Source organism: Ricinus communis, chromosome 9 (genome assembly GCF_019578655.1).
Source record: "Ricinus communis isolate WT05 ecotype wild-type chromosome 9, ASM1957865v1, whole genome shotgun sequence".
NCBI classification, from domain to species: domain Eukaryota; kingdom Viridiplantae; phylum Streptophyta; class Magnoliopsida; order Malpighiales; family Euphorbiaceae; genus Ricinus; species Ricinus communis.
In genome coordinates this window covers 6,443,284-6,466,407 of record NC_063264.1, presented here as the reverse complement: position 1 = coordinate 6,466,407, position 23,124 = coordinate 6,443,284, and the positions used below count along the sequence as shown (strand labels likewise).

Here is a 23,124-nt window from a genome sequence, read left to right as displayed (position 1 = left end):
TTCTCATTGTATAACCTAAAGTTTATCATTATCAGCTTCAAATGAATAAAAAGATATTTTAAAATTATTAATATTGTATTTAATTGAATTTTTTTTAGTAAATCTTATTTCATTTGAAAGAAAAATTAAAATAAAATCACTAATATTTTTTAATTAATTATTATTTAAAAAAATTTACTGGATCAAAATAGAGAAACTTAGTAAGGATATAATCGTTGGAATAATAATTTTAAAATTTCCTCTCCTTTTTGTGACTTCCAAACAGTTTAATATTTTTATTTCTCTTTTACACTATTAACAAGCATAAAACAGTTTTTAATTTAAGTATCAAATTGACATTAAAAAGTGTATTTCGTTGGACCATATATATCCAATAATTTTTAGCCATAAAACGGACTATAATTCAAATTATTTGCATATTCTTATTTAAAAAATAAAAGTTATGGACATGATATGATAGCCAATATCTCTTCAGCTCCAAGTAATATGTTCCCCACTATCATCACTCAATAATTTAAGCTGCATAAATTCAGACTCCTAAAACTAAGATTCTTAACCATTTTGTTATTTATGAATTCCTTTTTTTTTAAAGTGTAGTTTAATTAATAATCACAATATCAAATATACCTTTTTTTTAAATAATTAAAGTTATTATTTCTAATCTATACTTAAATAAGAAATGTACTGAATTAAAAGTGTCAATTTAATATTTAAAGCTTAAAAATGCAATAATTCCAATAGGTTTTTATTTCTTTTTCTTAAAAAAACATATATAGAAATTATTTCCATAATGATAAAAAGTAAAATATGAACAGATGGGTACTTTAGGAAAAGAACTTTTTCCTCAAAAAGCAATGAAACGACGTAGCATATAGACTGATTAAAAAGTTTACCAAAAAAACATTTACGGTTCTCTCAAGTCTTAACCCTCCAAAACAACACAAAAAACACTTAACTTTTTCCCCCCTTCAAAGAATCTCTGCACAAGAAAAAGAAACAAAACAAAAACATAACCCTCCGTTCAGTTTCTCTTTCTTCAACCTCTCTCTCTCTCGCCATGGAGATCCAAGAAATGGTGATGAAGTACAAGTACCTCATAATCTTTACCTTCACCGTATGCATCCTTGGGGCTGTAATCTATGTAGCACCGAGTTTTATGACAATCTTGGCATACTTTTGGCCTCTGTTTCTCTCCACAGCTTTGTTTCTCGCTGCTGTTGTTTTCTTTGGTAAAACATCTTTACCGGGTACTGAGCTTTCCGGTGATAAAGCTGGTGAAGGTCTTTTGGATTATGTTGCTGGCCAACCTGTTGGTGATGAACTAGTGGTAGAAAATTTCAAGAATGAGTAGTTCTTGGTACTTCTTTCTTTAGTGCCATACTTGTAATCTTTTTTCTAACTTTTCTTGGTTTCCTTTTCTTGAAAACTCTTTTCTTTTTCTCCATTAATTTATGGGAAGAGCAGTAGTATTAGCAGTAATAGTCTTTTTCTATGTTAGCTGTTAGCTATTGATGATAAATCATTGGACTGATCCATATCTCTATCTGTTTTCTATTTTTATTTTTTCATTTATTATGTCTTTTTCGTAGCGGAAATTACTTTTTTTTTATTAAACTGATGATGGGTCATGAGTGGTGACTCTGGCTTCTTGCCCTCTGAGTGGGCATACTGTGCACCAGAGGACATTGCTGCTGAATTTGTGATTTGAGGGGTACTTTTGTCTTTTGAAACATCAGCAAATGCATTACATTCATGAACCTAAGGTTGATAATTTTGACTATGTTACCGTAATTGAGGCGGTCTGATTTTGTATCCTAACAGGTAAAAATTGAGACTGTTTGGATTTTGAAATAATTTTTTATGAGTTATTTACTGGGTTATTATTTACTTTTATATGTGATTTTTAATGCAATTGCTACTATTGTAATGGTAAATGATTTTTTTCTTTTAATATAGGATATCAGATTAAGGGTTTAAATTAAACAGTTTTTGTTTATAAAATTAATTGTAAGGTTAATTTAATGCCAGAAGTATTGACTTTGAGAGTGGTCAAATCACTGACTCTAGTTAAAGATATGCTTTTTGGTTATTAGAATATATTTTTTTTTAAATTTAGAAATTTTTATTTAAAATTGATGTATATATTACAACTAATAATAAGAGTAGCATGTATGTATATATATATATATATATATATATATATATATATATATATATATATATATATATATATATATAAATATTTTATATTTTAATATTTATTATTTTAAATGATGAAATATATGTCGATTATTTATTAATTTAATATAAAAATAAAAATATATTAAATTTATATAAATTTTTTTAAAAGATTTTCCTCTCTTTCCAAATAAAAGGTCAAATGATAACATGAATTGTAAGATACCTTAGGTTATAAAACCACTAGGCCTAAATATTCTTTCTTAGGTTATAAAACCTCATGTTCTTATAATATTATTCATTCTTAAATTTTGGACCATCAGTAATAAATAAATAAAGTTTCATGTCCAGCTTCTCGAGAGCTCAAATTTTTGTACCATACATAAATTCACTCAAAATTTCATATAATATCCTTTGCACCGACTTACATTATTTTTTCTAAAAAAAATACACTATAATGAAATTTTTGATTATTTATTTATTTCTAAAAATAATTTGGTATTCTGAATTAATAAATTACATCTAATTATTAGATGAATGATATATATTTTAAATATTTTATGTAAAAATATAATGTTTTAAATCTTAAAGCTTTAATGCATAAAATATATATTTAATCGTCGGATCCAATGATGCTGAGAATATTATTATTTTTATCTATGATATGATTCTGGGTTTAAGAAGAGAAAAGAAAAAACATAATTAAAGGGTCAAGATCTTGAGAGTTGAGACACTTGTACGGTGGATTTGCGCGTCAACATAATGCAGTGTCAATGGGAAGTTTTGCTCACGTGCTATCGTAGACAATCAATAATATTCCTCGACAGTGAATCAGGAACGTTTAAATTTCAATTTGTGGGTCAGTAGCTCCACAGACGGGAGACATGATAGTCATGGACGATGATCGTTGTTGTACGGCTAACAGTATATCCAATGAGGTTTTTGCTTTTTCCGTGCATATGATAGATGAGGTGGATCTGTGCTATTTTATTCGGTGGGGCCAATCCTTATTTGATTTTTTTTTTTTAAATGCTCTTGGTAGATCTGATGGACATGATTTAATTACTTCAAATAAGGGCCCAATCTTTTTTCTTTTACTTGATTAAGAGATTTAATAGAATATACTAAATCAAAGAATAATACAAGGAAAATGTATAATTAAAGTCTTGAATTTTTAAGTTTTATTTTGTTCAGTTTTTTTAATTTTTATTTTATTTTTATTGAGAATTTAATAATTTTTAATTACAGTAAAAAAATAAAAATATAAGAGATTAATAAAATAAATAAAAATCTGATAAAATATGTGTAAAAATACGTTCATAAAACTAAAAATAAAAATATTATAACACAATAAAATAAAATAAAAATTCAAAGGCTTAATAGAATGGAACTAAAAAAAATTCAAAACCTTAATAATAATTGCCAACAATATATTTCCTCCCTTGAACTTTGACAGATGATTTACACAAGAACTATAAAATTTCATTTTTTAATTAATATTACTTTTAACTATATTTTTATTAAAACATTTTTAATAACTTTTTAATATAATGCACCATATTAATACACTTGCCAATTTATCTATAACTTTTCAAATTTAAATAAAAAAATTACATTTGAACTCAAAAATCTGATATAGCAATTATAATTTTAAAATCAAATAATTAAAAAATTAATTATAGGTATTGAGATTTATATTTAATTGATTGAGGATATTTAAGACATTCAATCATTAAACTAACAACTAAAAAGAGAAAGTAATCTATATTTTTTGACGGATTAAAAAAGAAGAAGAAAAACAAAAATGACTTATATTTTTGGATAAACAAAAAAGAAAAAAAGGGCTATCAAAGTTGAAGGAAGGAGTAATTATTCTATTTTATCACCCCAAATTGGTTACTAAATTCAACAACTGGAGAAACTAAGTCATACTATTATTAAGAAAGCAATAGATAAACTCTTATTGGATGTGGAACATGTGGTAACATCCAACCTTTCATAAGCCTTAACCATGCAATTGAAGAACATGGTTTACATCCTATAAAATAATAGAGATACTACGCAAACTTGAAATAGAAGAACATTAATTTTACATTCAAGCCGACAAAGCACTTCTTGTAATGGTTCTCAGATGATCAAATTCACCTCTTTGATTGAGCAAGCACCAAGTCTGATACTGATAAGGTTCCTGATTCATCAACATCAAGCTTCTCAAACTCTTCCATTACAATTGAGATATCATCTTCTGTAATCTTCCCCATCTCTTTAAGCTTGTACAAGATAAACTCAGCAGCCCTATCAGCAATTAGAAAGAAAAAAGAAAAAGAGAATTAGTAATAGAACTAAACAATTTATGTATTAGACAGCATGACAATCAATATGAATAAAACTTATACTTACCCAACAACTCCATTGTTGTCAATATCAGCCGCCTCCAAATCTTCATTGGTAGTCTTTCTAGTAAGAACCCAGTTCACTAATGCCCTTTGTCTAGTTTCAGTGAATACCTCCGCGACATAGAGAAAGACCTGGCCTAAACCAAGAGTACTGATCAGTATCCATACTATGCCAAAAGCACGTCCCGTTCTAGTTGAGAAGCTCTCATCTCCAAAACCTAGAGTAGTGACAGTTGAACATACACAATAGACAGCGTCAATCATGTCCATCTTCTCAATATTAAGTAGGAATATTGTTCCAACCATCATAAGCAGTGAAAGAATTCCCATGGCCAAGTAACACTTGTATCTCACTCTGTTGGTTTCAATATCCTTCATGGTTTCTAATTGACCCATTTTTTTATGCTTGTTTAAGGCTTCAACAAGCATAATTTCCTGCTTCTCTACCAGGTAGTCTGCTGCTTTGCTTAATATTAATCCAACAATTGCCACACCTGTGAAGACAAACACGCATGCAAGCATCTTCACAAAGGCAGTATTTGGCACCAAGTCCCCATACCCAACAGTAGTCATAGTCACAACACTGAAATACATAGCATCAAGAATTGGGTTTGTTTTTGTCCCTTCGATATCATCCCTGAAAATGTAGAAGCACATGGTGCCAACACCCAAATAGCCAGCCAAGAGAATAGCCACATTCCTAATACTCGGCTCAATTTTCCTGAAAATGGATTCAGGATGTTGAAGTGTTCTATCACTACAAACATCTGAAAGAATAAACTCTGCCGCAGGAGCACTTTTAACCCGGCGAAATCTTCTTTTGCTGGGAGCTTGTGCACTGTTTGATTGAACAGTGGAATCCAATAATCCTGATAGCAAGGGCTGTTTTGCACCATTGGAGGCCATTGAGATGGTACAGTGAAAGTGGAAGAGTCTCAAGAGACCTGTAAATTATCAGATACAATGAGATATAATCTAAACATGCAAGTCAGATTGGTTAGGAACTATTCCAACAACATCTACCTTAGGCGGGTCAGATACAAATTTTAGCCTCTTTGATAAATAGTCACCATCAAAGCAAGCATTTACAGTCATATAAACATATAAATCCTTTAGATAGAGGGCATTCTGTGCTTTATTTAAAGGTTGTTGTAAGGATAATTTGCAAGCAAATACCTTCAGCAATTCAAGACCACAAATGAAACGATGAACTGAAGCATGAAGAATTTCCAAACTTTTCCATCAAAGTCATGTTATTCTTACACGAGACATTTAATGTTTTCAGTATTTCTATGCTTGCTTACTCTGGCACCCAATTAATTCTCTGATAATCACTGTACACATCTTTGTACAACTTTGAGTTCAAAGATTTAAAGGGCAAACTGAGTAAAAAAAATGCCAGTGAACTAATCCATGTTTGGAATTCTAATAGATTGCAACTCGAGCAAATTCAATATCCTACAAGTTATCATTTACTTCTATTGTAACATTCACATTTGGTAACAATAAAAAACAATGGAAAAGTATTACTATCATGAATCATGATTATACCAAAGCAAATTATGAAAAGAATGAACAAACTCACAGCATTAAAAAAATAAGAACAACGAAGGAGGAAAAACCTCTGTGTGAAATTAAGTGCAGAATAGGTTAAAAATACTCACTAACTAGTACCAAGAATACTCCACTCTACTGCACTTGAACTCCCAGAGTGATTTACAAGTAACTGCTCGTGAATGCAGGTTTGGATCCAATTTAAATTGCTATTCAGTAGGGAAATTTCTTTGCAAATTCCTCCCTGTAACAAACCCTATTGGCAAAATTGTCCTTTATATCTTAGCTCCTTCTCAAAAAAGAAACTGAATTATGTTATTTTCTGTTTTTGGCCTATAATCAGTAATCCACCCAGACGGTATTGTAAACATGTGGTCAGAGAAGTTTCCTATGCCAATCCAATGCCAGTAAAAAGTCAAATTCTTTGGACAATATGCACTTTAGTTTTACTGTCTATGTCCGATTATTTGTAAATGATACAGATGAAAATCATGAAAGAAAATTTAAAAAGAAAAAAGAAAAGAAGAAGACAACATGGGTTTTCATCCAAATTGCTAACTGGATTGGTTCCTTCGAGAAAAAAAGAAAACAAATTTTTGAGCCAAAAGATCTACAAAAGAAGAACCAGGGGGTTTCCTACGGATACCGGACTTAATCTTGGAAACTTCGCATAACAAGACTCAATACATTCATTTACAAGGCAAATCAAGAAAGTTGCAGGGAGAGAAAAAGATTACCAGAAGAAGCAGAATTGCATTAATTTCTCAAGGATTGTTAACGTTTGATCAGCAAAAATCTTGAGAATATTCTACAAGATTAGTGGGTGCTCACTCACTAGCGAGTTCTGATTGATGGGGTGGGAACTTGTTTCGGATGCTCTGTCTGAAAATGGGATTCATTATTTTAGAATGTCCTTTAAAAGTAGAAGGAGGGAATTGTGTCTCAGAGGTAACTTTGATCATAAATATGAAATAGCAGTTTACTTAGTTCGGACTTCGTTCTCTTCAATGCTGATTTAGAATCATGCTTTAGTTAACAATATTTGTATATTAATGATTTTTCAAGTGAAATTGACATGCATCCACATATTTAATTAAATATAAATATAGGTAATAAAATACTTGGCTTCTTGTAAATAATTAAGATACAATTAAAAAAATAAAAAAATAAAAAATAAAAAATGTTGGTACGTTTATATGATACGCTGCAAAAGAAATTTTTTAAGAAAGTAAACGGTAAGAAATAAGTAGCTCCATATATTTTGCTAAAATGGCTGGACAAACTTCTTTATTTTAATTTTGAGCTATTAAACATTTTATTTAAAATATAAACACCTAATAGTTTATATGTTATTTGACTGTTATTTTTCGCCGCCGTCCTATCCGGTGTCTTTTCAGATTTGAACGCCCATCGTTATCTCGCATCTCCTAAAAGTATAAAAGAATGAGTCACACAAGTTTAAAATAAATTATTAATAAAAAATTAAAGGATGCAACACGATAACTTCATAAAAAGTCACTCATCTTAATACTACTTTCGCCTAAGTACATTTAACTTCATAAATCTTTATTTTGATTTTGAGCTATTAAACACTTTATTTAAAACATAAACACCCGATAGCTTACATGGTATAATATATTTACTAATTTCTTGCATGCAAGTAAAATATATTTTATAATTTAATATGTAATAAAATAATTACTATAATTTTTAAATAAATATCACTTTTTTTTTCATCATTTTCTTCTCTTTTAATTCTAATCATATGTGGGATTTTCCAATTTTTCTATAAGATTTAAGTGGTTTACCATGCAAATGGGAAAGAATGATTTGCATATGAGAATAGCAATTAACAGATATTAAGAACACTTGGAATCCATGTTTTATTTGAATTTAGAATTATTTATTCCTATATTTAATAAGAAATGCCTGATAAAATATGTTATGTATTTCATACGCTTGGGTTTATAATTTTATATAATGCTTTATATTTTGTTAAGATTATAATACCAATTAAACTAATTTATTTATAAAAAACAGTATCAAACTACATTAAAGGGTTATCAATAATAATGCCATTCTCATCACCGAGAAGAATAATAATAATAATAAGGAGAATATATCATAGTCAATCTTAGCAAATTTCAAATTGTCTTTAAAAGTAAATTTTTCAGCATTAAAATAAGATTGTCAGTCTGATAACTTAAATTTGTAAATAGATTTTATGTATTATATAATGTTTGGTTGCAATGTACAAAATTTAGATGTTTTAAATGGAATAAAAATTAATTTAACATTTTATATAATTAAAATTATTTTATATTAATTATAACCAATAAAATAGATTTTATATTAGTAAATCATACATTATATAATATTAAAACATCTTTTTCAATTTTATTATTTTTATTTTATTTTTATTATAATATTATAAACACTTTAATTAGAGTACACGTTAGAAGGCCTAACTATTTAGATTTTTCTAGAAAAAACATTAAGATAAAACCTTTTAGTGTGGGCAGTAATGTACATTGTTATTTTTTTGCTTTTTTACAACTAAATGTACCAAATAAAAATGCAGTACAACTTTTCAGTAATAAATATTTAAATTATTTATTAATCAATTGAATATTATCAGTCCTATAAAAATTCTTACATAAACCCGACCTTAAAACTTAAGTAACCGGTAAAAAGAAATGGATACATCTAAACCTGATCCGGGAAGCTCAAGTACTCTACTTAAGCTCCCAGGTTCAACCCGAACCCGACCTGAAACTAATATATATATACCAGCAACCAACAAACAGTATCTGCTTTCCTTGGAAAACGCAAATCAGAAATCAGAAATCAGAAATAGAGAAAGAAATGGAGGGAAATCGACTGACTTCAAAAACGCACAGTGATTATTTACTTCAAAAAATCAAAGGTCACCAGATTGATACCAAAAAACAGTTTCCGTTTCAGATTTTTTTAATTCTAAATAAAAAAAGGAAATCATTTTAATAAAACAATAATTTCATGTTTAGTTGCAGATTTCACTAAATCGTTGGTGAGAGATGTAAGCGTGGGAAAATCTCCCGCCATTTTTATCGATAAATTCAGAAATTACTGCACAAATCCAGAAGCTAATTGGTTTCTATTTTGTTTCTTTGCAAGATTTTTATCTATTTATTCTTTTTGGGTTTTAAAAGAATGTGTAATTAGTTTTTTTTGTTTTTCAATTTTTTCTACAATACAGTTTTTGCATCTCTGATTTGCCAAAAGGACAAGAAATTCTCACTTTAAAGAAAGAATGTAATGCTCGTCGAATAGGTGAATTCTTCGACTGTTTTTAATTGATGCAAATTCAGTTTAGTGATTTTCCATTTTTAATGTTTTTGTTATATTCTTCAGATGTAATGTTAAGAGTATTAGTCATTGTTCAGCAACTGTTGCAAGAGAATAAACATGGATCTAAAAGAGATATATATTATATGCATCCTTCTGTTTTTTCAGGTGAATATCATTATAATCAAATGTAAATTTATTGATGTAGGTTATAGAATTGCATATTAATTTTGAACTTTTGAAATTTTGTATCAAGATATAATGGCTCTCTTGGTTGTTTCGGCAATGCAGATCAGTCAGTTGTAGACCAGGCAATCAATGACATATGCATCATTCTTCAATGCAGTCGTCACAACCTAAATGTGGTTCGTATTTTCATTATTGTATTAATTCTTCATTTATTTACTTTGGTTAAAGGATTGTTTACTATGAGGCGGTTGGTGTTTCGAATATGGCGTCTCTTGCCGACTCACGGCAAGGTAATCAACATTGTTAATTACGACAGAGATGGAGATTCGAGAATTTTTAGGGTACAAAAAGAGTTAATATTGACTGTTGTAAGAGCCTATTTCTTTTCAGTTGCTTAACAGGCTATATTTGATTCATCGACTCAAACCAGTAAATAGTGCACATCGATCATGTAAACATACTGTTAAAGAAGTGTGACTCATCACTCATTACTCACCCTGTTCAATAAAATCTTGCTAAAGTTATGGATCTAGTGAATTCTAGTCTTCTAACTAGTCAATGTGGGAACGTGATTAAAATTTATTTCATAAAGGTTAGATGGAAGTTGTCCAGAAATTTTTGGTGTTCCACGATTTACTGTTTGTTCACTTTTTTGGACAGGTGTCTGTTGGAACTGGGTAGGTACTTCTAATCACTCTCAGCTCTTGGAGGATATGAAGAGCATTCAACTTTTTCTCACCAGCTTAGAATTTAGTGATGAGTGACTAGTACTTTCTGATTTGATTTCCCTTTGTGTTTGATTGTTCAAAGCAATTATTTGTTTCAAGGTTGATGGAATTGCTTAAGCCCGTAACTAGATCCTAACATGGTATAATAGCATTGGAAGCTTGAACCAAATTGGGTCTGGAAAAAATTAACAACATTGATTAAACAACTATAAGGTAAAAGATATATATTCTCTGCTGGTGTCGTTAGCTAATTCAAGGGACTAGAGATATTCTTTACAATGTTGACTAGAAATTTCATTTATTTGGGTTTTCTTAATGATATTGAGTGGCCAGCATAAATTGATTACTATTTTCTCCCTGCATTCCTTTCTGATGTTTGATTTATGATCAAGGATCTGGTTTTAGATCAAACTTATACATCTTGTATGAATGATTTCATTTTTTTTTATGCTTGTTCTATAGGTTGGTGATGGGCTGGCTGCGTTTTCTGGAAGCTGGAAGGAAATTTGATTGCATAAACAGTCCCAACAATGTAAGAATGGATGAAAATGCATTCCAATAGTTGCTTCACATTTTGAATATGACTGTATATCTGATCTGTTTTCAGGTGCATCCCATTCCCATTCATGTTGAGGAAGTCAAAGGTATCTGAACCATCAATTAGGCAATTGCTACTGATAAGCTTAACTATGCATGGATGGAGGATAGAAGTTTTGGGATACTTAAACTTTTAACTAATCTAAAATTTGCTTGTTATCATTTTATCGGAAACAAAAAATCTCATGCATTTGGATTATTTGCTTCCTGAGATTTTTCTTCATTTCTCTTTTTTGGTCAAAGGCTCTAAAACGTTTAAGAATGGGGTTCAAAATTTCCCTTAAAAATGGTAATTCTGAATTTGCTCAATGCATTGGATGCCTGATGAGTAGGTTATTGCTTAGTAGTTTCCCCTAATTTTTGTGTATAGATATTGTTAGTGTTGCAAAATACATACTGGTTGTGGAGAAGGAATCAGGTGAAGCTTCGCATCCACGATGTTCTTTTCTCAAAAGAGAAACAAGAAATTCTATATTCATATTGATTTTACCTGGCTGAAATGTTACTGTGAACCCCTTGGAAGCAGTGTTCCAACGGTTAGCAAATGACTGGTTCTGCAATGCACACCGCTGCATTGTCATCACTGTAAGCGTTCATTTTCTCCAAGTCCATTTGGATAGATATGTCTAATTTACTTAAATAGAATGCTTAGATTTTCTTTGCTCCATTGCATTCAGAAATTATATTCACGAATATGGTAGTTTGTTTCACTTAATTGTTATCTGAGTGTATAGATTTTCTTTGGTTAGGCACATCCAGAAATGTAAATAATATTTTTAATGTTGAAGAAGACTTGTGTGAGTTTAAATGCACCATCTTTCTTTTTATCCTTTTTAAGTCTGAATCTTCACATACATTTCAACTAAATTCAAATTTATGTCCTTGATTTCAAGTTCTCTTTCTATATGCATTCTAAAGTTCATACTAGAGTGAGTTATTTTTGTGTAACTTTGTAGGGAAGAGGCTATCCGGATATTCCTACAAGAAGGTAGCCTTTCCATGCTTGAAGAAACATGGTGATCGTATTTATGTGGACTGCACACACTACTCTTATGTCGTGTTGTCTTTTTTATTTTCTTTTTTGGAAATGACTAACCAGGTTTCTGCGACTCCTCCTTGAGAAGTTGGGCTTGCCTGTCTATTGTTTGGTTGATTGTGATCCATATGGCTTTGATATCCTGACTACCTACCGATTTGGTTCTATGGTCAGATTCTCAATTACTTATTACGCAAGATTTTGGTTTTATTTGCAGGTCCAAGTCAGCCAAATAACAGTATACTAGCTGCTAAAAAATTGATTGCCCATGTCCTCCATTGTGAATTGATTCATTTTTCTTTACCTATGCTTTAGCTAATGGCCTATGATGCTAAATTTCTGCGGGTCCCTGAGATACGCTGGCTTGGAGCTTTTCCCTCCGATCTTGAGAAATATGGCCTTCCTCAACATTGTCTGCTTCCTTTGACGGATGAGGGTAGGGGAATTTGTTTTCTTTTCAGCATAAAATGGGCTTGCTTGTTTCTCATCAGCATTGATCTAGCTTGGATTGCTGCTTTTCTTGTCAGATAGGAGGAGAACTGAAACCATGTTACTCAGATGCTACCTGCAAAGGGAAGCACCAGAATGGAGGTATTATTCCGTGACATCTTAGGATTTCTGTTCCTTTTCCAGCTACATAATGAAGTGGTATTATTTATTCCATGAAAGGCTGGAACTGGAATCGATGCTTCAAAGAGGAGTGAAATTTGAGATTGAAGCATTGTCTGTGCACTCACTTTCCTTCTTGTCAGAGCTGTATATACCATCTAAGATTCAAGGTGGACTTCACATTTAACATGCTTGATAATTATAGGTACAAGAACCATTTGATGCAAATAATATTAGTTTATGTGATGTTTCTTTTCTTAGATCTTGCAAATTGATTGAAAGGCCTACTATTGCAGAAAAAAGTGTTGATGTAGTGACAATGCCTTTGTCAATTTGCCTTAATTTCATCTTGGAATCATGGAGCCTATGTGTCAAACCTGCCCGTAAGTTTGCAATCTGTCAACAAAAGATATTTGGCAAAACTGATTATTAAATTTCTGAATTTTTCTGTTTTATTTTATTGAGGGCTTAAAATTTTAATTTACTTTATTGAGCCTTTATATTTTTATTTTTATTTTATTAAGAACTTTTTTAATACATGTTTCATGAGACTTTTGTTTGTTTTATGGAGTCATTGTATTTTTATTTTTGATTTTATTAAAAAAAAATATTTATATTTTATGAGATTTTTATTTATTCTACTGAGCTCGTGCACTTCTTTTTTATATTTTGATCAAGGACCGTTAAATTCTCAATACAAGTAAAAATAAGAATATAAGAGCTTAATGAAATAAAATAAAAATAAAAAATTTAAAAAACTTAAAATTACCTTTTGCCAAAATATTTGGATAAACATGTTCTTAAACAGTGGTCAAAAGAAGAGGCCCCATCTAATCTCCATGTCTTCCCAAATTCTGAAATCTCTGGTTTCTCTAGTTTGATTTGTCTGTTCACTTAAATCCTAAAATGTCTTGCCAGATGTTAACGATTCACATTCAAGAGATAGCTTTTAATGTCGAACAGTCTGCTGAGGAATGAGCAACTTTAAATAGCTGGAAGGCAGTTCGTTGGCTCAAAAGAGAAAGTAAGTTTTCAGTTGAACCACAAGAGCTCCAACAGAAAACATTATTTGAAATCCCAAAAATAATCTAGGTTAGCCTAAAACAATGGCACTAGCTACTCAGATGCATGCCACTGTACAGGGAAACAATACGTTTTGTAAAGTCACTCGAGGACTTTTATCAAACTTGCATAAGATCTCCCTGTCAGCTGTTGATTAACATGCGAGAGAGGATGAAACGGGAATCAAGTTGAAATCGTCTTTCCTTGTTACTAAAAAGCGACAAAAATATTTCACTAGTGTCAAAATGTATCAGCTCCATTCAAAACAATCAATCAATAGTTTGTGAAAGAAAACTCGACATTAATTACTGTTAGTGCTTTTGTCATTGAGGTTATTAATTTGCTCTCTGGCTTTCTATTGAATGACACATAAAAAAGGAAAGGAAAAAGAAAAAGAAAAAGACAAAATTATAGATATACATATATATATGAATATGAAGTATGTTTGAAAGCCTATTTACCCCAAACTAACATTTCTGGAGGCTCTCTTGAAACTTTACTTTACAGGTGGAGGAAGGAATGGCATAGGAATTACGTAGAGGTCACTTTTCCTCTTCACTACAGCACCAAAATCTTCAGTCATGTCAAAAGTTTCTGGCTTCACTCCAGTGGGTAGTTTCCAATCAAAATGGTACAGCAACTGCGCTAGTGGAAACTCCACATTTATAATGCCAAACAATATTCCTGGACACATCCTTCTTCCAGCACCAAATGGGAGAAACTCAAAATGAGTCCCCTTATAATCGATGGGACAATCCTGGAATCTCTCCGGATAGAACTTCTCAGCGTCCATCCAGCAATTGGGATCCCTTCCAATCGCCCATACATTCACAATTACCTTGGATTTTACTGGAATGTCGTAACCATTAATCACGCAGCTCTCTCTACATTCTCTTGGAAGTAACAAGGGAATAGGAGGGTGCAATCTTAGAGTTTCATTGATTACCCACTTTAAGTAGTTGAGCTCGTGGAGTCGTCCTTCATGAACATTTCCTTCTTCACCAAACACTCTCCTCACCTCTTCTTGTGCCTTCTCCATCACTCTTGGATTTTTAAGTAGCTCAGACATTGCCCATTCTGCAGTTGTAGATGACGTCTCACTACCGGCGACGAAAGTATCCTGAAGTCGGAATCATAGTCCGCATTAAATGTTTATTTTTGAAGAAAGAGGATCAAAATCAATGCTTTTATACATAGCAACATGATATGAAAGAAAAAAGGCACTCACCAGGATAATTCCTTTTATGTTGTCGTTTGTTATAGGGACCGCAAGGTCTTCCTGAGCCTGGAAATTCAAAAGGACATCTACAAGATCTCCTTCACCCTCAACACTGGAATTTGCTGCTGCCCTTTTAGTTCTATGGTCATCGATGATGTTCTGGAATATGTTATCTACTATGTGATGGATTCTCTTGAGTCTAGGCGCCATCCCACTAATCCAATGAAGCAATTTGACAGAAGGATAGACATCAGCAAGAGTGAAACCTCCAGCTGCTACTATCAGTTTCTTAACAATTGGTATGAATATTTCTTCCCCCTTCCAAATCTTACCGAACGATGCTCTTGAAATGATGCTATAGGTCAAAGAATTGAACATCCTGCTAAAGTTGATAGGTGATCCTGCGCTTGAAGACAAGGATCTCATAAGTCTTGATACTTCTTCTTCCCTGATTGATCTGAATGACTGCACGCGTTTCGCAGTTAGTAGCTCAAGCGTGCAAAGTTTTCGCATCTGTCTCCAATAATCACCATAGGGTGCAAATGCAATGTCGGTGTAATTATAACTTGTAACACTGGCAGCAAGGAGATGAGGCCTTTGTGCAAAGACAACATCATGGGTTTTCATCACTTCTTTAGCAATCTCGGGTGAAGATATCACGATGTTGGTAAGTTCCCCGAGTTGAAGGTGCATAAGAGGTCCATATTTTTTGGCCAAATCTTTTAGGCGGTGATGGGGTTGGGAGCCAACTAAATGGTGCATGCTGCCTATTAGAGGTAGCTTCCATGGTCCTGGTGGAAGATGTGGAGCTGGGTGGTTGGTTTTTGACTTCTTCCATATTCTGAATACCATGAAGATGAAGAGAAGGAAGGTGAAAAGAATTGGGAAGAAAGGGAACTGATATTCCATGGCGAAGATAGACAACTTTCAAGGAACGAGACTTACGGGCAGAGTAGCAGTTCATCCATATTTATGGAGGTAAATACTTAAACTAAGTATCAACTTTTATTTTTAATTCTTGAGTTGTCTTATACATGGATCGAATCTTCATACTACCGAAGGAAGTATTGATTATGATTATTGGTACAGTTGGACACTCAACATGTGTGTCTGTAGACATGAAGGAGAATCATTAATTAACTTGAGAAAAAAGTAAATAATCAAGCATGATCTCAAGGATTAATTAATTAATCGATTGACTAATCATATGCTAAATTAATTAATTGATCGATTCATTAATCATATGCTAATGCATCATAGCATTTACTAGTCTTTTTGTTTTTTTCTTGCATTTGATCTCTTTGTTCAACATGAATGCGACTCAGTCCCTTGCATCAGATTCATCATCAAGTTTCTGTCTTTTTATATTAAAACAAGCAAAGGTGACAGCAAGCTTTAAAACGTGTCAAGTATATAAAAAATTTGTGCTCATTGAAACTTGAGTTTCCAGACACTTGAGAGACTTTAACTGAATAGTATATAATAACTCTCTTTGATTGAGTTTCTGAACTAGAAAGCTTATTATAATTGATTGCCAAATGCATATCTTAGCACGTCAAACAGATCATAGATATCAGAATAGGCCAAGTTTGAGAGGTTGAACAAAAAGAGATTTTTACCCAGATTATAATCATGCCTAAAAGCTTATCCTAGAAAAGATAAGTGAGTATCTAGAAATATTACATATTCAAGAAGAATATTCCAAAGTTGCTTATAACTTCAAACTCTATATAAATGTACGTTTACATGAACCCGACATACAATACTTAGGCAACTTAGAGGGTTTTCGATAATTTAAAATTAAAATTCTTTATTAGTTTTAAATTGATTTGATAATATATTACAGACTCAAATTAAAAGTTTCAATTGGGTTAAAAATATCAAATAAAAAATAATAAATAAAGATGTCTAACTTAAAATTTCTAGTCAATACGTTCAATTATTGAATTTCTAAGATGTTTTGTTACAGTAACTTTTATAATTTTGATTTTTTTTTTAAATTTCATTATGACAAATTTGAGACTCTAAATCTTAAGATTTTTTTATAATTACTTACGGTTATTTAACTCTTAAATTTTATAATTAAAAAATCTAAACTCTAAATTTTTATTAGTGACAAATCACTCGAGTTAAAGTTAAATTTTCAATTCCTTCGTCTTATATAATTAAAACTTTATTTTATTATTATTTGTATTATACATTTAAGATTTAATAATTTTCTTTTAAACATTTATTATAAATATTACCTTCATATTATAGTTATTTTTCCTAAATACTTTTATTTATGATTTTTATTTTTTAATTATTTTAAAATTGTATTAATAACTAAAATTTAAAATTTAAAATCAATAGCACAAAGTTAAATATGTTAAATTAACAACTTTAATAATTTTAATACTGACAGTTATTAAATATATTAATTAGATTGAACAATTAAATCTTCGGTATTTAATATATTTAGCTTTGAAAATTCAACTTTAATTTTTCAGCATTTAAATTTCAGTTTTATCAAACGTCACCTTAATTTTATTGTACTTTAGTACTTTTACTGACCTAGCCATTGGGACGAAGGGTTTGGTAGCGTTCTCTAGTACTTTTATTAATTTCCTTGCAAAAATTTAAAATTTAAAATTAATCAAAAAATTTATCGTTGATAGCTAACTATTTTTCAACCAATACTCTTTGAATTAAAGAATATAGTCTAGTTGCCTCGTGTTATTTAGAGCATCCAAACAACTCTTAAATCATATGTTTCTTTATTATAATTAAGAGACTTTTTGATTTATACTCTTTAATTAAAACTGTTTAAAAGAGATATTTTTTGCTTCTTAAATTTAAAAATAGGAAAAACACCTTTAAGAATATTTTATTATTCCTCTTTTTTTTCTTTAAAAGTCATATTCTCTCATATTTATTTTTAATTAATAAATAATAAAATAGAGAGTTATTCAAACATATAAATATTTAAACTAAAAAAGAATTTAATAAGGAAATATATAAGAAATTTTGTTGAAAATGCTCTTTATGTACAACCAACAGGATCATTTTCTTTGATAATCAGGCCTGTTGAACTTGAGCTGGATTTTGTTACATGTTTGGGCTAAGAAATTTCGATGTATAGCCCAATATAGAGAGTTGGGCCTGAGCTTTAGTTGGCTATATTGAGCCTAAGTCATATCTTTTGGTAGGCCATTGAACCAATTGTAGCTAATTATGATGGACCAGAGAATGTATATATTAATCACATTCATATCAAAAGGTTTTCCAGATTTTGCAAGATCCATTAGTCATCGAGGACTGGAGAAAGTATTAGATAGGACCGAACGCATCATAATTAGCTGGTACTCCGGTCCAGTCTTCTAGTTACCAATGAAAACTGTCTTTCATGTTTTACGTTTCATTTTTATTTTAAGTTTGGAAAATTTTTAAATTTAGATTTGGTATATACATCATAACCGATAAAAGAATAGTATATATGTATGAATATTATATTTTGATACTGTCACTTATTTTATTATTTAAAATAAATAAATATATATTAATCATCTACCGGTCTAATGTATAAATAGAAATAAACACTTAAATTCATAGAAATGAGCATAGTTTCAAATCTGAACTAAAGTCCGAATATTTTCAAATAGCCTATTTATTTTTAGATTTATTTTTATATCTTTCTATTTAATTATCATGATGATTGGGTTAAATATATTAGACTAATTTTTTTAAGTATTTAATTTAGCCTATTTATTTATGTATGAACCTTGTTATCTTTTTATTTGATGAATGATTTCTTTACTTTCATATATTTATTTATTTCAGTTATTATTGTTATTTGGCCATTATATTAATTTAATAATAATTATTATTATAAAAATATTGAAATTAAATATATGAGAAACATTATCTTTATTTCAATTTATGTTGGTAAAAGAAACTTTAGTTACATGATTAGCTTGAGTAATTAAAGAAAAAAGAACATCATCATCTCGTTCATTAGATATATGCTTATGATTAAATAAAAAAATTACTAAGTAATTGACTGAAATAAATATTATTTTTATCATATAATTTTTCATTGATCATATCATTTGTATATTTACTTTATAGTTTAATTCATTTATTTTATAAATATTAAACTTTCTCAAATTATTAATTTAGAATATTTATATTATTTTTAACGTTTCTCTGTGATAATTAATCTATATAATAGTAGCCTTATAATTTTTTGAAAGATCGACTTTATATGAATTTATCATTTTCTATAAAAATGGTTCATACACTTATAAATACTAACTCACAAACATTACAAAACATATTTATAAATAAATTTTTGTAAATTTATAAATTGCAACCCAACACAATGTTATTTATGCTAAACTTCTTAAATTAAGTTAATTATGAATTTCTTGATTTTATACATTCGTTCACTCATTAAGATATCAAGATAGATTAATTTCGAAATTTCTTATAAGAGTTTTATATTACATGGTAGGAGTTTCTGTTGGACACGTATTGAATTTTTTTTATTTTTTATTTTTTTGGTTAGAGGAATAAGGAAAATTATAATAAAGACATTCACTATTATTGCACAAAGTTATATGATTAGTTGGATGAATATATATAGGAAGAAAAAAAGTGACATTTAGTGAAGGAAGTCACAATTAGCACCAAAAATTTGGGTCAGGCCACATGCACTGATGCTGATTGTACGTAGATTATGATGTAGCCTCTCATGGTGATTACTTATACCTACAAAATCATGATGAAACCAAAAAAGAGAAAAGAAAGTTATTTTTAATAAATTTATGTTCTATTTAAAAAAATATACATGGGTAGAAGAAATGAGAGAGAGAGGAGAAGGCATATGGCATAGAAGGAAAGGGAAAGGTAACAAAAAGGTGGAGAAGATAGAGAGAAAATGAAAAGTTTTTTTTATATAGTAAGAAATTAATGATGAAGTAATTATATTTCTATTATTATATTTTATTATAAATTTAATTTATAAAAAAGTGTATAAATCTTGAAATATCTTTAATTCAAAAAATTCAAATTTATCTTATTGTTTGTGATTTGTTTAATATAATAATATACTAACAGATTAATAAATATAAGTAACATATCAACTAAGATGAAAGAAGATAATAATAATAATAATAATATTTTTTGTATACACATAAAAAGTTGTAACTCAATTAATAGAGACTTAAATTCACAATATCCACATTTTAAAAGTAATTAATTAGATTTTTAATATCGAGGAAAATATAATACATTTTTTTATGCACATTAGTTAAGAAAGTTTTATTAATTACTTTGATTAACACCATTAATAATAGTGTCCGTCTTTTCTATTAAAAAAAAAAAGAATTTATAAACTTTCACCATATCCTTCAATTCTATAGCTCATACATTTAAAAAAATTTAAAGAAAATATCCTAAATATATGAAAGTTATTAAATTATGACAAGATAATATTATTTTTTATTTATAAACTTATTTTATTATATATTTATTATTGACTATATAAGAAGCGTAATACAATAAATTTTATCACTTCTAATTTCATAATATTTGATAATTATAAAAGACCTTATGAGTTCTATGATAATATTTCGGTCGCAGTATATATTGCTAAAATGTCTGTCTCTCTATGGATGAAAACTACTCTGCCATCAAAAGAGGGGCAATGGCACTTGATTTAATTTTACTCCTTTTATGGTGCTTAAATGCTTACTTATCATGTTGCACAACATTGATTTTCATCTGCTCAATCTCCAAGTGGTTTAAGATGTTGTGGTCATACATGATTTCATAGTAATTAAGTTGCCCTTGATACCAATTTCCAGAACTTTCATCACCACAAATTCCTACAGCCAAAAATCATGTTGGTTGACACCAAAATAATCGACGTGTTAGATGAATAGAAGAATTGGGGAGAATAATGATAATAAATGTGCCCATAACTAAGTCCCAGGACTAAATTGAAACCCTAATTTAAAGGGTGTTAAGAATTAGGGTTTCTGGCTCCAAATGGTTTTCCTTTCCATACCCAATATCATTTAATTTAGGGCTATAATAAATGTTCTCAACAGGAAAACGGCAGGACCTAATTTGAACCCTTTCATGAAGGTTTCTGCAACCTTCATGAAAGGGTTTCTGCAGCCATATATCTTGAAATTTAGCAAAAAGAAATTATTATGAAAAGAAAATGAAGGTTTTCCTCGCCATATGTCTTTATTTCTTTATTGTCTGAATCTACTGGAACTACTGTTTGGTATTGAAAATGATGGTTTATCTTTCTATGTTAGAGTTATTCTATATTGCTTTTATGTTCTATGGCTTTCAGAATTGGATTGTTCTTATTATTTCTGGGCCCTCGTTCAATTTCTTAACCCCACTTCATAAATTATCATTCATTGCCATTATTGTTCAATGAATTGGAAGATCATATCTTACATGCATAGCCTATTGCTTTTCTTGCTTTTATGAAGTGTATATTCAAGAATATAAAGCCAGATTATTAGAACCAAATGCCCATTTCTTGATTCCTGATCTTTTCCAATCTGATACTCATCACCATATTTTGATGTCACTTGTAGGTACACTTAAAATTGGTACACAAGTACAGATTTTCTTTCTTTCTTTCTTCTTTCTTTTTTTTTTTTTCTTTTTTTGTTTTTTCTTATCGATTACCTCAGGACAAGCACTTTTCCAAGAAGAAGCTAAAAATGATACTGTTCCTATGCTACAGCTATGCTAATTTGATGTCTTCAAGTGATTATTGGCTAGCTCTATCCTTTTCACTTAGCAATCATTTAATTAATGTATTATGGGAGAAGATTATCAAATGTGAGATCTGAACTCCAATACTACCTTTAAATAGACAATCCATTGTCATCAAATGAATTAGACTGTCACTTAGAAGAAAGATTAATCCAGATAAGAGATTAATCTTAAATGCTTAGAACCCTTCTCTGATAAGTTAAAACATTATAACCATCTACTCTAAATAGTCTAACCATATGCAAGACTTTTAGTTCTCCATGAAAGTGGGTATATTACGACAAGTAGATCACCGCAAGCATACTCTCAACACAAAAATGGCTAATTATACTTACCAGATTGCAACATATAAGAAAATAATATGTATATTTTAACATTCAATAATCAGTTATTTAATATTAATATATATCAATCACTATTGACAGTTTTTCACAAAAATAAATGAGTCTTTTGAAATTCACTCATCAATCAACCTTCCAATATTATATTTGATGTGTTATAGGCAGGCCGGCTAGCTAGCTAGCTAGCTAGATAGAGAGCTTAAGACATTGATGAGTTGATCGAACAATTATTTCTTTGAATCGAGTGATTGAGGCCAATATTGAAGAAGAGAAGGGACCCTTCCAAAGATATGGAAACAGTGAACTTTGTGTTTTGTGATGTGAATCCACAAAGAAGAAATGAAAATGAAATGTGTTGGGTTTGTATCCACATAAGTGGAAAGAAGGCAGACAGATTCTTCAGCCACATGTTGCCGTACAATAGTCAGTGTGTAAGAGTGGCATTGTTCTGTCGTCTCTTTCAAACTATATACAGACAATTTTTTATTTTTATTTTTATTTTTTCTTAATGTTTTGATGCTCTAGAAAACTAATAATAGAAGAAGCTTTTTGACATATATGGGGTTTTTGTCCATGATTCTTCAGATATTTTCTTTAAAAACAAGAATTAGGCTTTTACAGTTTAATCAAATTAAACTATATTATTTTTAAAATTTGCTGGAAGTTTACTGAAGATAAATTCTACAATAAAGATAATAATAATTATTATTATTATTTTTTTACTTTCATCATAGATAATAAGTTTCTATTAATTTAACATAATTCAATGCTCCACTGATGTTTCAATTCTTGTAAAGATTAAAACTCGATTTATTATTCTTTCTTCCTCATTATAAGATTCAAGAGTGGCAGTCGTTAAGATAAAAAGAATTGGCTGTTGAAAGATGTTATATAAAATGGGGGAAATTTGAAGGGTAAGATTCCATTCCAAATGATTGGTGACATGTGTCAATTTGGAGGGTTGAAATTTTAAAAATCATGAGCTTTTTAACTTTAATTTTAATTTTTATGGGTCACATTTTGGGGTTATTTTTTTGTCACCCACATATACTTTATCAAGTGGAAGTGGAAGTGGAAGTAGATTTTGATGTTTGTCAATGGAGGG

At 29.8% G+C, this 23,124-nt stretch overlaps 4 protein-coding genes and 1 long non-coding RNA gene across 11 annotated transcripts; 3 read left to right on the top strand and 2 right to left on the bottom strand.

Annotated features, from left to right (window-relative positions):
• The first annotated feature begins 810 nt into the window (after nt 1–810).
• LOC8286844 lies at nt 811–1,575 on the top strand. The gene has a single exon (XM_002522713.4). The coding sequence runs from the start codon at nt 1,058–1,060 to the stop codon at nt 1,349–1,351; it is 294 nt and encodes a 97-aa protein (XP_002522759.1). The 5' UTR covers nt 811–1,057; the 3' UTR covers nt 1,352–1,575.
• A 2,516-nt stretch (nt 1,576–4,091) lies between these two features.
• Nucleotides 4,092–7,154, bottom strand: LOC8286845 (two-pore potassium channel 1). 3 transcript variants are annotated; one of them, XM_015721513.3, is made up of 4 exons: nt 6,866–7,154; nt 6,239–6,384; nt 4,579–5,518; nt 4,092–4,473 (listed from the first exon to the last, which is right to left on the bottom strand). In XM_015721513.3, the coding sequence occupies exons 3-4, from the start codon at nt 5,478–5,480 to the stop codon at nt 4,320–4,322; spliced, it is 1,056 nt and encodes a 351-aa protein (XP_015576999.1). In that variant the 5' UTR covers nt 5,481–5,518; nt 6,239–6,384; nt 6,866–7,154; the 3' UTR covers nt 4,092–4,319. The 3 variants fall into 3 exon arrangements, with proteins under 3 accessions (XP_015576999.1, XP_002522760.1, XP_048235610.1); XM_002522714.4 differs by lacking the exon at nt 6,239–6,384; XM_048379653.1 differs by lacking the exon at nt 6,866–7,154 and having other exon boundaries at nt 6,239–6,391.
• Nucleotides 7,155–8,954: 1,800 nt separating this feature from the next.
• LOC8286846 (meiotic recombination protein SPO11-1) lies at nt 8,955–14,321 on the top strand. 5 transcript variants are annotated; one of them, XR_007217480.1, is made up of 18 exons: nt 8,955–9,054; nt 9,161–9,260; nt 9,367–9,440; nt 9,522–9,623; nt 9,747–9,820; nt 10,305–10,321; nt 10,835–10,904; nt 10,980–11,016; nt 11,340–11,387; nt 11,496–11,554; nt 11,926–11,957; nt 12,069–12,174; nt 12,321–12,441; nt 12,533–12,596; nt 12,675–12,784; nt 12,911–12,997; nt 13,533–13,638; nt 14,184–14,314. XR_007217480.1 is itself a non-coding variant. In XM_048379659.1 (17 exons), the coding sequence occupies exons 1-17, from the start codon at nt 8,994–8,996 to the stop codon at nt 14,213–14,215; spliced, it is 1,194 nt and encodes a 397-aa protein (XP_048235616.1). In that variant the 5' UTR covers nt 8,955–8,993; the 3' UTR covers nt 14,216–14,321. The 5 variants fall into 5 exon arrangements, 3 of the variants coding, with proteins under 3 accessions (XP_048235616.1, XP_048235614.1, XP_048235617.1); XM_048379659.1 differs by lacking the exon at nt 13,533–13,638 and having other exon boundaries at nt 14,184–14,321; XR_007217481.1 differs by lacking the exons at nt 13,533–13,638; nt 14,184–14,314 and having other exon boundaries at nt 12,537–12,596.
• On the bottom strand, nt 14,076–16,017 carry LOC8286847 (premnaspirodiene oxygenase). The gene is made up of 2 exons (XM_002522716.4): nt 14,905–16,017; nt 14,076–14,796 (listed from the first exon to the last, which is right to left on the bottom strand). The coding sequence occupies exons 1-2, from the start codon at nt 15,802–15,804 to the stop codon at nt 14,173–14,175; spliced, it is 1,524 nt and encodes a 507-aa protein (XP_002522762.1). The 5' UTR covers nt 15,805–16,017; the 3' UTR covers nt 14,076–14,172.
• LOC125371161 lies at nt 15,786–21,638 on the top strand. Its single transcript, XR_007217482.1, has 2 exons — nt 15,786–15,873; nt 21,495–21,638. It is a non-coding gene; the product is annotated as an uncharacterized LOC125371161 (long non-coding RNA).
• The last annotated feature ends 1,486 nt before the right edge of the window (nt 21,639–23,124 follow it).